Source organism: Cebidichthys violaceus, unplaced genomic scaffold, assembly GCF_023349555.1.
Source record: "Cebidichthys violaceus isolate CVI_PGR_0920_01 unplaced genomic scaffold, fCebVio1.0.p SCAF_11, whole genome shotgun sequence".
NCBI lineage: Eukaryota > Metazoa > Chordata > Actinopteri > Perciformes > Stichaeidae > Cebidichthys > Cebidichthys violaceus.
Window position 1 is genome coordinate 6851150 of NW_027176274.1, and position 13411 is coordinate 6864560.

The following is a 13411-nucleotide window of genomic DNA, read 5'->3' on the forward strand; positions in this document are numbered from 1 at the left end:
GTGGCTAGGCTAATCACCATTTGCAAAAAGCCATATCCCGACGAAGGCGTTCAGTGTTTGAAACAAAGATGACCAATTATAAAAGCGGAAGTTAACTACATGTGTGTAGCGATAGGTGCACACACAGCCACCGGGTAGATGCACTCCGTGTTACCATCTGTGTCTTCAACATGTGGCTTCTGGGTTTCTTAAGGAAGGGTTGGCTGGTAACGTTATTTTGTTTCGGTTGTACTTCCAGATTAGGCTCAGCCATGCACTCATTTATTGCTGTCAGTGTCCTCCATACTCAGGCCTATCCATATGATAACATCACACTTATAAGATCTGATTGTGGGTTTTTTTCTTCTTGATAACATTCACATGTATGAGGCTGTGTGTGTGTGTGTGTGTGTGTGTGTGTGTGTGTGTGTGTGTGTGTGTCACATGAAAGCATTTTGTGGAATAAATCAATATTGATGTCAAGTTCCCTTTACATCCTCTCTCTGGACTCTTCCATTTTAAAATGTGGGGGAAGGGAGAGTATTAGTTCAGCATGAGGTACTGTATAAACTGATACAGAGTCCACTCAGCTAAAGATAAGGATACTCGTTAATTTAAGTCCCATCCCAATATTGTGCTTTTCACAATTGGAGGATAGGTGTAAGTGTATTGTTTTAATTTGCTGAATCACACTGTCTCTGCAGGGTGTAGCTAACCTCTGTGGCACAAAATCATAAGCTTGGCATCATGCCAGCACTTCAGATAATAATGCATGGTCACTATGTGCTGCCTGGCATGCCTGGCATTGAAGTGTGTGGAAAAGGCACATGTGTAAATGATTCCTTCTGTGATTGTGAGGATATGCCTCTCCCTATGAGAAGCTTGAGGTACAATTCTATTGGATTTGATCATGAAACTAGCAATGCTTTAACATAATCAAACTCATATTACACCACAGCACTTGTTCAAAGAATGACATTTATTTCAATCAAATGCAACATTGATGTTTATTCATTTAATTTAATGTTGTAGGCTTTCCAGTGATGAACGATGCATGCATGTTTTATTACAAGCCCGACTTTTTAAAATTGTGTCACGTTAAGTAAATGTTTTTTTGCATTCTAAAAAGGAGATGATTATCATTTAGCTAGCAAATAAAGATCCCCGATATCCACCTATGGGACTTTGTGCAAGGTGAGGGATGTTAGTTACTAGTTTTTCTGCTACAAAAGATTTGTGCACTTAGATATCAGAATTACCTCTCTTGCTCACCAAATGGAAAAATGGTCAGTCAATTTTCCAAAAAGATGCTACGTCTGTGGAAAAAACCGAACCGTGTATATGTTGTGAACAGACGCTGCTAGTTAAAGTACGCAATGTTTGTTTGTTTCACAGAGCCGTAGAGCATTCACATGCGCATCAAATAAACATCACTAATAGTATGCTGACTGTGTTATTTTCACGGTGGTTTGTTCTAGAATAAGTCATTCAGAAAGATCAGATGTTACTTGCAACTTCTTCAAAGCAAGAAGCAAATCTAAGAAACATTATTATTGCTTCCAAGCAATTCTTTTGTTAGCATTGCAGACGTCTATAACCACTAAAACTCATCATGGACAGCTCCAGTCTGTGTGTGTGTGTGTGTGTGTGTGAGAGAGAGAGAGAGAGAGAGAGAGAGAGAGAGAGAGAGAGAGAGAGAGAGAGAGAGAGATGTGGGGACATACAGAACTGTTCTAGATTCTGTATGTCACAGTACGATGACTTCATTTCACCCAGTCCTTTGCTTTAGGCTTTCAGACCTATGACAAATACACTTGTGAATCATTTGATTTTACAAATTTGTAGTTGGTGTCTATTTTGTTCTTGTGAAGTTCAACAAGAATAGCATACGCTGAAGGCGATGCTCTATTCAACATTAAAATACCCAATTTCTACTCCTCTGAATATTAGTTTTGATGTTATGACGTATCACATTCAACATCATTATTTAGTGTCCCACACGTTCACTAATCGTTCCTCTTCAGTGGCTGCAGTGTGGCCTAGCAAGAGGAATTTGTTTAGACGTTGTTTAAACGCGGACTGGCGAGTTCTGTGTTTGGGTATTCAGTTGGCTTTATGCAAAACAGCTCTGGAAGACGTTGGTCGTTTATCGTCAGCTGTGTGGTCCTCACCTCTTGGCCGTATCGACCCTTTATAACTTAATCGTTGATAGTTTTTGTGAAATATGCATTTAAATGTGTATCGTTCATTGCAGCCGTGTAGCACCCTTTAACTCTACGCTGCTCTTGCTCCTTCGTTTAGGCTGTTAGCTGCTACGATGCCCTCATCCTGAAAGCAGAGGGGAAAGTGGACCCTGACATTTTCTGCCAGCTGGGCCACTTCAACCTCCTGCTGGAGGACTATCCAAAAGGTGAGCGTCTCCATGTGTAAATCCTCCTGGCTGCTGTTTTTTATTTTATTTGTTTGCACCTTTCTCTTCCTTTCAAATCTGTAGGGTCATTTGATTATTTACTGCCCTTTTATATCATTTGGCTTGTTACGCCTCTTCTTGTTTTATTGCTACGGTGTGATTTTATTTATTTTTTTGTTTATTTCTATGTGGACCGCAGTGAGACACAGGGACCTCTTTGTGGAAGATAATGGGGATCCAAATGAATACAGGATTGATAACTAGTTTTTCATGACGAGGCATTTGGTGTTTGTAGTTGTTGCTTTTGTTTTTCTACTCTCATACTTTTGGTTAACACTGTTAACCAACTGACAAAGGATTATTCAGATTTGACATTTTGTTTTGCTGAGTTGAATATCTTGATCATGTAACATTGTCACTAACTGTTCATTATTTCCTTCTGTGTGTCTCGCCCTCTTTCTTTGTGGCAATCCTTTATTCCTCACACCATTTTCTCAGCATTATCTGCATACCAGAGGTACTTCAGTTTACAGCCAGACTACTGGAAGGTGAGTTTTCTGCAAAACATCCAATATTAACCATGTTCTAAGAAAAACGCGTTTTATTCGCAAAGTCATGTAGAAGTACTACACTACCCACAATGTCCTCATACATGTTAGAGCAACAACACCTGGAATGCAGACCAAGCGGACTCCCGTACGGTAACTTGAGTGCTGTGCACACAAGAAGATTGAGCTGCTTGTCAGCCTGTTCTATGGATTTGATTTCTTTCGTACACATGGACGTGATATACTGTTGAGTGCATGTAAGGTCGCTGGGAGGGCTTTATGTGCCAGAGAGACGCTGCAAGAAGTGAGGGGGCGGTGGATGGATACAGATGCTCAAGTGAACTCTGTGTGTTGGGGCTTTACATGTGTGGCACATTTGTAACAGCGAGCACATACAGAATAATGCAAATCTTCAGGTTGCCGGTAAACAAGAGCCTCGGAGAGTAACCTACTGTCTCTGATGTAAAACGGTGAATACAGAGCCGCCTATGTGGACCTTAGGAATGGACCACATTGACGGTTGCAAGTTGCTGCTTATTTGACAGTTGGTCTGTCAGGCTCTACTTGTTTCTCTCACATGCCGTTACATGTTCATACGTCGATACTGCTTCCTTGAAACTTGTTCCTACAAAGACCCCAAAGGGTCACAATGGAATTTCTTTTATTTTTTATAAATTCTTTTGCGGCACCCCACAATAAGTTTGTGGTTACCTCTGAATACTTTTGCATTCCCTCTGATCCACAGAGAAAGGCTGGTCTGTATTGTGATGTAGTAAAAAAAGGATCATTGCAGCTCGATGGATAACTAGCAGAGTTAGTTAGCTTATTATAGAGTTAGTTATAGTTATTGCTCAACTGCTGTGGTTTATGCTTTCTTGGCCAATGCTGAGTGTAGTCACAGTACAGCCACCGTAGCCGTATACATGGCACCATAGATTCAACCACCACTGCAGCCGTGGTCCCGTCACCCAGTGACTGTACACTATCGGAGCTCCGCCTTTTGAAAGGAGTAGTGCGCATTAGATGCGTAATGTAAAGTGTCACATTAGCCATCAGTGTTTCCCCAAACCAGGCTGTGCATCAGGGCGAATGCACATCTTAAAGGGAATGCTAAAGTAGTTCAGTTCCCATGTGGTCCTTCAGGGGCTCTGAAAATTTCTACCATTTCACAATATACAGTTCACCCATACAGGTTTTCAGTTAATCTGGCTGAGACTAATTGTGTGACATCTTCCTGTTAGCGTTGATGAACCTGTTGGGTCGGGACAAATTGCACCTTTATCGTTCTTATTGGTTAGATGAAGATTTGTGACCTAATGAATTCCCATCAAAGCTCCGGACCTGAGCAGAGGTCTAATCAGCCGGGATAACTGAAAGCCCTTGTGTGGGTGTACAGAGTCTTTACTTTCACTAATAGTGGAGCATGTGTCATTCCAATGAGCTTTGCTGCATAGGATTTTTATGAGGATGTGAAACCTTTATTGTGGATGAGACACTGTTTAAGTATTTTTTTAGATTGTCTACAGTTCCTGCTCATGGCCTGGAGTTAAATTGTCCAATCAGCTGTGACACGATGGCGTCCAGCCTGTGCTCTCTCTGTGGGTGAATTAGCCCGTTTTGGTTTGACGCTTCAGCGTTTGGAATGGCCGTTAAACAGAGGTGCCGAGGGTTGGATTGTGATCGCACCTGACAGCTTTGGGCTCCTCTGAATTACAAATTGCCACAGTGAAGTGAGGGTGTGAGGTCCTACCCTCTGCTAGATAATGGGCTGGTGGAGCAGATTTCTCTTGATAGCAGTAGTGATGTAGAAAAGAGGTTGGAGCCCAAACGCAGGGCTTTTATTGGCCGGGCCTAGACTGGGGTGGTAAACCAAATAGGGGTCTAACTGAGAGGCAGGAAAGATGTGTCAACATAATAATGTTGATAATGGAAAATGCATTGATTTATGCTCAGTGTGTTGGTGTTTCTCATTGGCTGACTCTCTCTCTCTACTCACTCTATTCTTTGTATGATGTTTTATGCCTGTTATAGGGTATAATATAATTCTGGTGCATGAACATTGATCGGTCCCAAATGTCTTAGCTATGCTAACATGTTCCTCAATACTTTAACACATGTTGGTCGGTACTGCCCACTTCTTTCTCTTTGATTAGTTAAAACATGTATTGAAGTGGCTTGCACTGAAGGGAGACAATGTCACCTGTACTGTATATGTAAAGAGTTTAATTCTCAAATAGGTTAACTAGTATCAGGACAGCAGGTTGTGTCTTGAATGATTTCTTCTACTAGAAAACAGTTTCTTGCATGAATTTAAAGCTTGGTAGAAGATATCAAGCAAAAAATTTAAATAAATGAATATATATATATATATATATATATATATATATATATATATATATATATATATATATATATATATATACACACATTTTGGGTGTAGTCCTTAATTGGTGCAGATATATGTAATGAACATACACTACATGAATATGCCATGACACCATCAAGTTTATAACTGCTAACTCCTTAAGGTGTGAACAATAATCATTACAATGTACTGAAGAGGTTTTATTCTTGTTTGTAACAATTTTCCAACACTTTCTTTTTCCCAGAATGCTGCCTTTTTATATGGCCTTGGCATGGTTTACTTCCATTACAACGCATTTCAGTGGTAAGTGCTTTAAATAAAACTCATTGCATGCATGGCGTCAGCCAGTTCGACCATGATTATGGTCTTTGGTTAATCAAAGATTTAGTTTGTCTTGAAGAAATACTGACATTCTGGCAAATACACGTTTGCTTCCTTACCTCTAGTAAGGCGAAAACGTTGGTATCATCATTTCATCTCTGTATGTTCAGCACAGAGTGGGCTCCAGAATGTGTTTAGCTTAGCACAAACACTGTAAACGGGGACAAAATACTAGCCTTGCTTCCAGAAAGATGCCTTGAAATTACTCTGAAGCTGTCTTGGTTTTATGTCATATGTTTATTTCACTGGTTTACACATTCAAAATGTAACCACTGTGGCTGAACTAGCAGTCAGATGAAATGTCCGAGCTCTTTGCCGGCCATCAACGGTTGGGTCCAACAGTCAAGATGCCAGCTGCGCGTGTTTTAACATACAAACACAGTGCGGTTCTCGGACATATGGATAACTAGCTTACTAACTAACAAGATACAATATCTAAACGCAACGAATTTGGAGCTGATGCATTTTATTGTTGTGGTCGAGGCTAGCCGGTTCCCCGTCACTCTGCTAGAACACAAAGATTGAATTTATATTGATTCTCTTCGTGGGTTCCCCTTGGTGTTGGGGGGGGTCATCTATGGGGACCAAGTAAACCAGTAGTCCTGTTCATGGTACATGAGTCCTGTTTCAGTTAGAAACATCTGTGTTATTGGATTCCATTAGCTCGTGTAATGGCGGAATTGAAACATTGTAAAGGAACTCATTTACATGCCTATTTAGAACCCTGTAAGTAAGAAGAACCAAGACAAACTGAAGATCCACAAGGAGACCTAGAACCTTCAAGCGAAATAGTTTGTGGGAATGAGAGCTGCAGGTGAGATCTCTATCTGAAGGCTGCATTCATGTCGTGACTTATTTGGTGGTTTTATGCTAAAACAGTCTTGACTATTTCTCACAGATTTATTGGGTGTCTTCATGACTTGTCAGTAGAGATATAGGTTCATTCTGTGTCTCCTACTATTTGAGAATTTGCGTATTATTGGTGGTTCCCTTTGGAGTGCAGTGGGGTTTGCTGTTGTTTTACAAAGAAGGGAGAAGCTTAGACATCCATCGCATGACAACTGGTGGCAAAGCGGCAGCAGGGAGATCTATTAGTGTGACGGTAGTCATCGTGTTTTGATGAGGGCAGATCGTAGGGTGAGCGTTGCACGTACTGAAGTGTCCTCAAATGAACCCTGCAGCCAAAGTAGTAGAGATAGAAGAGACGGCTCTCCAGGAGCTGCTGCCCCGGCATTGGCTGTCGGCCTTGTCGTGCTTGTTGAGCATGATTTTCTGCTTTAGTGAGCTAAACCACAGCATTTCTTTGGTCTGTTTTCTTAGTCCAAGCCAAGTCTTTTAAGATTTAAAATCATGCCGTTCATTTTAATGTCCTTCAGTAGACTCCCAGGTGAACGCTCAGTTTCTCCAGAGGACTGTGTTGTCAAACGTGTTCTCTTAATCATACAGTTTTTAGAGGCCATTTTGGGACCACATCAAGTGCAGTGAACCTCATCTCTCTGTCCCATCGGGAGCAGAGCATCACCAACGTCTCATACCAGTAACAGCTAGACTAGGCTTGATCCAGCTGCTTAATAAATGGAAATTTAACTTTGTTTGCTACTTAACTCCATGTCTTTTTGTCTTTTTGTGTGTGTATACTATTGGCTGATGACATGGATTAGAGATGGCAATTGTACTTTTGGAGGCTGTTGCTTGAACTCTATTATACACCTCGGGATTGGGTGCAGTCTGCACATTTCAGGCAACACTTACCATTTAATTTCTGTGTCGAGCTTTGTTTAAACTCGTGCGTGGCACCGTAGCACCAACCTCTACAATGCTGAGGAGGAATTGTAATTACCAGTGAACTCTTATCTCATATTCATGGACATACTGTTGCTTTAATAATGTTAAATGCATTATAATAAAACACAAGTTGAATATCCTCTAAACTTGATTTGGCTGGCAATATATTTACTCAAATGTAGACATTTAAGACCTCCAGTTTCTGAAGCATGATTATGTCGTCTTCTGGCACACGTACCTAATGCCAGCTTTACTACGGGGAGTGTAAACTAAACTTTAGCACAGCGGCAGGTGTCACAAGCTAGCAATTCAGTTTCTGAACCGAGCCACTTCACCTCCACTGGTGACCCCCCACCACCCACCCACTGCTGCCCCGCTACATCATCCATGACCTTGAAGGCCTCCAGTGTTTGTTGCCCTGCCAAGTTTGGATGCCGCCATCGCTGAGGCCTGTGGAATGTATTAATGGGGGGATGGGAGCGTGTCAAGTTGGGTTCACGAGGAGGGATTACGTCATCCTGAGGCCGAGGCCCAAAAGGAATGCTGAGCTGTCAAATGGTTCATGTTACCTCACGGGGCTGAAACACCGGCCCAACTGTCCACGCTGTCCACAGGAGCTTGTGATAGTATTAAAGCTGAATATTTGTTTGTTCCGTGGTTAAAATCCATCCAAAACGAGCGTCGCTGCAAGATGATGTTGGCTTAGAAATACCACGCAAATTTGAATGTGGGACATTTATGTCATAAAATCTCAAATGAACCCAAACAGTGTTTCTTGGCTGCCCTATTTGGAAAAGTGTGCAGTTGTTTTGCTGTCAGGGTGCCCCTTTTCTAAAGGAGAGCGGCGTTCTTTGCTCATCTTTTGGCCGGAGTCAGCCGTACGCTGCGTGTCACAACCGATTCTGGGGAAGAGCTGAGCTCTCCAAGCATTCACGGTGGATTCTGTCTGTGAGGGAGGAAAGGGTGAACGCAGAGGGGAGGGTGGGTGGGAGGGAGAGAGAGAGGGAGGGACCAGATAAACGGGGAGGAGGCGCAGGGAGACGGGAATAGGGGCAATGAGTTCGGTGTGTGTGTGTGTGTGTGTGTGTGTGTGTGTGTGTGTGTGTGTGTGTGTGTGTGTGTGTGTGTGTGTGTGTGTGTGTGTGTGTGTGTGTGTGTGTGTGTGTGTGTGTTTGAGGGGGGGCACCCAGTCAGCAGTGAGCTCAGAGCTCTGCCGCTACGTTACAGGAAAAAGGCCTCATGCTGATAAGCATTTGCTATTGTTGTCATTGCTAAACAGTGAGCGGCTTCAATTGGAAACGTGCGTTTGTTTTAATGAACCCTTTTTATTTTAATGCTGTAATGAGAGAAGTAGAGAGTTTATTGCTAACACGACAGCAGCCCTTTGCCGACGCTGGATCATTTATTTCAACCAATGAATTACAAATGTAGTCCTTTGCTGAAATGTCTCTTCAAATGTCACTGTGTCGCTATAACAGACATTTACAGACAACTTATTTCTTAACGGGCTGTAAGAGGTGAGAGAATTATCAGGTGACTTGATTTTTGCAGACAATATTAACAGCTGTCATCCACAAACTGTTGTCTAGTTAATGCGCTTTTTGTTTGCTGTTGACTGTCTCTCTGTTAAAATAAGCGGTGCAGTAGTGAATCTGTTTCTAAGTAATCTAGCTGGTTGTTTCACACCGTGTAGAGCATCTCTAATGACTGACAGCTGGTCCAGTTAAACTTTTAAGCACGCCATCGCACTGTTGTAAGCTTATCGTCTGAAAAGCCCTGAATCAAGACTTCAGGGATTCGGGTCTGTGAAGTAATTGTCCCATTAGAACCCATATACCTGGGACCATGGTTGTTGTGTTAAATCTACCAGCTCCGCCTTCTGGATTTGCGTGTTTAGATTAAACAGGCAAGCAGAAATTAAATAACGACAACATTTTAATACCAATGCAAATGCCCATGATCAGATGTTATCCAGATACAGATCACATGTTGATACCAGCTGTAAATGGGGGTCAAAGGCTCCCGAAACGCAAATGATTGCATTTCCCAAGTAATTGTTTGTGGTATTAATGTTAGAGATTAACATGTACGCAAGAAAAGTCAACTTTACACGAGATGTAAGGACACTTGTCGGACACCTATATACACTAGTGTCTACAGCGAGGGTCTCCAAACAAAAGCAGTCAGACCTTATTTGGTTGAGGTACCTATTTTGAAAATGAAATGCTGTATGTAAGCACCAATAGGCCCCATTTACACTTCATTTCATATGTGCATGCATATGTGTCTCATATGCGGATACGTTCCTGGGTGTGATTTAATATTCTTTTGCGTGCAGCGTCTCCGTTAGCCAAATCACAAGTCTGATTGGATTTGTCTTGCATCTTGCGTGCTGCATGGTAGTCTGGGTTACAGCTCAGAGGTTGGTGGTAATGCACCTGAAGGAGAGAAAAAACTGCAGTAGAAGAACAAGTTGTGATGTTTAGCAGTGAAAGTACAACCTACGGTTTAGTTACTAGCTAACAACTATCATCAAAGTACTTTATTGCTGAAGAATCTGCTTCCAGATGCTGTAATGTGACTAATCTATTGTTATTTCTGTGTCACTTGAGCTGCAGCTTGGAGAGATGGATGCATGTGCACCGTGTCAACATCTGGCTAGAATGCATCTCAAACCACTTACTGACATGTTTAAAAAAAAAAAGAAGCTTTCCCTTCGTCTCCAATGCTTATTGGTTGCATTTACACCTATTTTTTTTAATATCTTTGATATTTCATATTTTTGATATCTATTCACAGCCATACCTAAATTATCACCACATTATCAATGTTGAAGTATTGAGTCATATTGTAATGTTTGAGTTTATATTGCCAAACTCTGGTGAATGTTTGTCAAGTGATTTCATCAGGTGGTAGAAGAATGAGGCAAGAGGCTGATTTATAATACTGTTATAAAATGGCTTATTTTCAAATTAGCTGTTTGTCTATTTTCACTAAACACACTGTTTCTGTGTGTTTTATTTCCAGGGCAATCAAGGCGTTCCAGGAGGTGCTTTACATCGACCTCGGCTTCTCAAGAGCTAAAGAGATTCACCTGAGACTGGGACTCATGTTTAAAGTCAACACGGACTACGAGTCGAGCTTAAAGGTAAATCTTCTCAAAGTGTGTAATAGATGAAATGTGGATCTTAATGTTTGTTTTGCTTCAGGTCATGGTCGGGTCAAGCAGGGCCTGATAGTAAGCTTTTTTTTTTTTTTTCATGCAATGATTCGTGGAATCATTTTCCAAGTCTGCATTGTATACTCGATAGAAGCCTCCTCCCTGCCTAAACAGACTTGACCTCCCTAGTCCTCGGATTAACAAAGGCTGGAGGATCATCTGTCCCGTCTGTCTGAGCTCAACCCCGTCTACGAGCCTATCTCCTGACACCTGTGAGCCATAGACGGCCCGGCGGTAACGGAGGGCTGTCTGAAGGGAGCCTATGGATCTATTGTTGTCTGAGAGCGCTGGTTACCTTTGTGGACGGACTGCTATCGGATCCTAGGCTTTGTGCTGCTCCAGACATTCTGTCACAGGAGTTTTTATTATGCATTTTAATGCATTAGTGTATAATTGAGCCTTGCAGAGCATTGCTTTTTTTTCTTCTTTTAAACTCATAAGCTATGTGTTAAATGGTTACTTCTCCAATTCTGTTACTGAATTATAGTAGTATGTAATATACGTTAATATGAATGATTGAATCAGCACTTCTGACACAGTTTAAACAAGCAAATTAAATATTATAAGTTTATCAAAGTAGGTATCTATCGATTCGCTTTCTTCAGTCCCGGTGTTGATCCCTGGGATTGTTATTTTATGTGTAAGGCAACATCATCAGATTTGACTTTAACATTGCTTTGCTAACTCTTGTAAAACACAATGTAACGCATAAATACATAGCTATAAACTTTATTAATAAAACAATATATTGCAAACCAGCTACTTGGTGAAAATGAATCTTCAAGATAAACAAGAATTACGGCAACAAATCGGACAAAATTTAAACAGGATTAAAATTCCAGACTGTCATGTATATAGTACATAAACATAGAAGTGAATGGAATAAATCGGTCCCATCAGTCCCCGATCCATCGGCGCATACCTATATTAAAGGTAGTATTCATTGCAAAGCTATTATAGTGGATTTCAAGCGTGGAAATATAGACAAACAAAATGATTGGTTTAGTCTGTCTTTTCACAATTATAATGAAAAGCGTGTGTAGTGCCTTGCAGACGTGTGTGTGTGTGTGTGTGTGTGTGTGTGTGTGTGTGTGTGTGTGTGTGTGTGTGTGTGTGTGTGTGTGTGTGTGTGTGTGTGTGTGTGTGTGTGTGTGTCTCGATGCTGGAGGTGGTTCGGTATTGAGCCAAGTGGGCTGCACGTGCTGCACGTCCTCACTCCGTCTTGGACGCTTCCCTCCCTCTTGGTCCTGGCTCGTTGCCAGCAACACACACACCGCACACATGACTGCCCCAGATATCCACAGGGAGGGGTGGGTGCTTAGAAGAGCTGAGATTGAATGAAGGTAGGAGAGGGAGAAATGTGAGAAGGGAAATGGAAAAACAGGAAATTGTCGGCAAAGACCGCTTGCTGCCGATGACGAGTGTCGGGATGAAGGGAACGTGGAGGTCTCTATGAAGGATGCATGTTTCATGTTTCCTGGTGCTGTCTCTCCATTCATCGAGGCAGCGAAGTGATGAAAAGATGCCTGCAGTTTCTGAGAATACACTGTAACCTAATTAGGAGCCAGCCGCTGCAATTTTTCATATAATCGTACCAAACTGCTCTTATTTACCCGCGATGTTCACTGACAACTTCATTCCACCAGTGGCTACTGATTTAGCCTATGACAGAAAGAGGAATTGAGATTTGTGCGCTGCGTATTGGTGAGGTGATGAGTTGGCGGTCTCCGTAGAGCCATGTAGCCGTAGAGAAGAGCAGAGAAAGGAGGTGAGACGGAGGGAGGGGGGAGACAGGGAGAGGTGGTGTGTGCTGCCTGTTCCAGCTTTGAGGTATTGTGTGTCATCTCTCTGCGCTCTCCACTGCAGCCGTCTGCTGAATAGTAATCAGTGACACCAGGAGAGAGAGAGAGAGAGAGAGAGAGAGAGAGAGAGAGAGAGAGAGAGAGAGAGAGAGAGAGAGAGAGAGAGAGAGAGAGAGAGAGAGAGAGAGAGAGAGAGAGAGAGAGAGAGAGAGAGAGAGAGAGAGAGAGAGAGAGAGAGACATGGGGAGGGAGGTGGAATGCCAAGCTGACAATCCTGCTGCATTATCTGCCTGGTGGCAGAGCAAGTGTGAAAGAGAAGGAAGGGAAGGATAGGAGAGGTCTACAGGAGAATGCAGTGGGGTTCCAGGAGGAGTGTGGAGTGCCAGCGATCTAGGTAACGCATTTGTGTGTGTGTGTGTGTGTGTACTTTCTCTGACATTTAGGCATCTGGATGTGATGAGTGTTTGTGATGTTTTGTGGCTCACAGCTCTGATTTAAAATGAGTTTGCTCTAAGCAATCTCCTGACTGTCTGTGTGTAGCAGATATTGATATCTAGCTATAAGATTCCACCATTTCTTTTTTACCCTCTAACAAATCCACCACAGCTGACCAGTGGAGTACGGCAGCACCAGCAGAACAGTCTGTTCTCTGACTGTGTGCTAGATCCTTGTGTGCAGTTCCTGCTTCAGGAGGAGTTTTTAACTGACCTAGATACTGCTGGTGCCTTTTTTAAAATGCACAAAGCTGCATGTGACTGCGTTGGTTCACGGCGCAGCTTTTAGCAACTGCAATAGAATTTGTCACCTTGAAGCCACCTATGGGTGCCTGAGCACTCTCTCTACAGATTGACAGGATCAGACACCTCGCTTGGAATTTGATATTTCCCCACTCTTAACCGCTCAGGTGCTGGTAGGAGTATC

At 42.4% G+C, this 13411-nt stretch overlaps 1 protein-coding gene across 1 annotated transcript in view; it reads left to right on the forward strand.

The window, feature by feature from the left end:
* Positions 1–13411, forward strand: part of kdm6a (lysine (K)-specific demethylase 6A) — a 36172-nt gene that overhangs the window by 1474 nt on the left and 21287 nt on the right. The window contains exons 3-6 of the mRNA XM_068702398.1: positions 2281–2389; positions 2888–2937; positions 5547–5605; positions 10496–10616. Coding sequence (XP_068558499.1) covers positions 2281–2389; positions 2888–2937; positions 5547–5605; positions 10496–10616 — 339 coding nt within the window. The remainder of the gene's footprint in view (positions 1–2280; positions 2390–2887; positions 2938–5546; positions 5606–10495; positions 10617–13411) is intronic.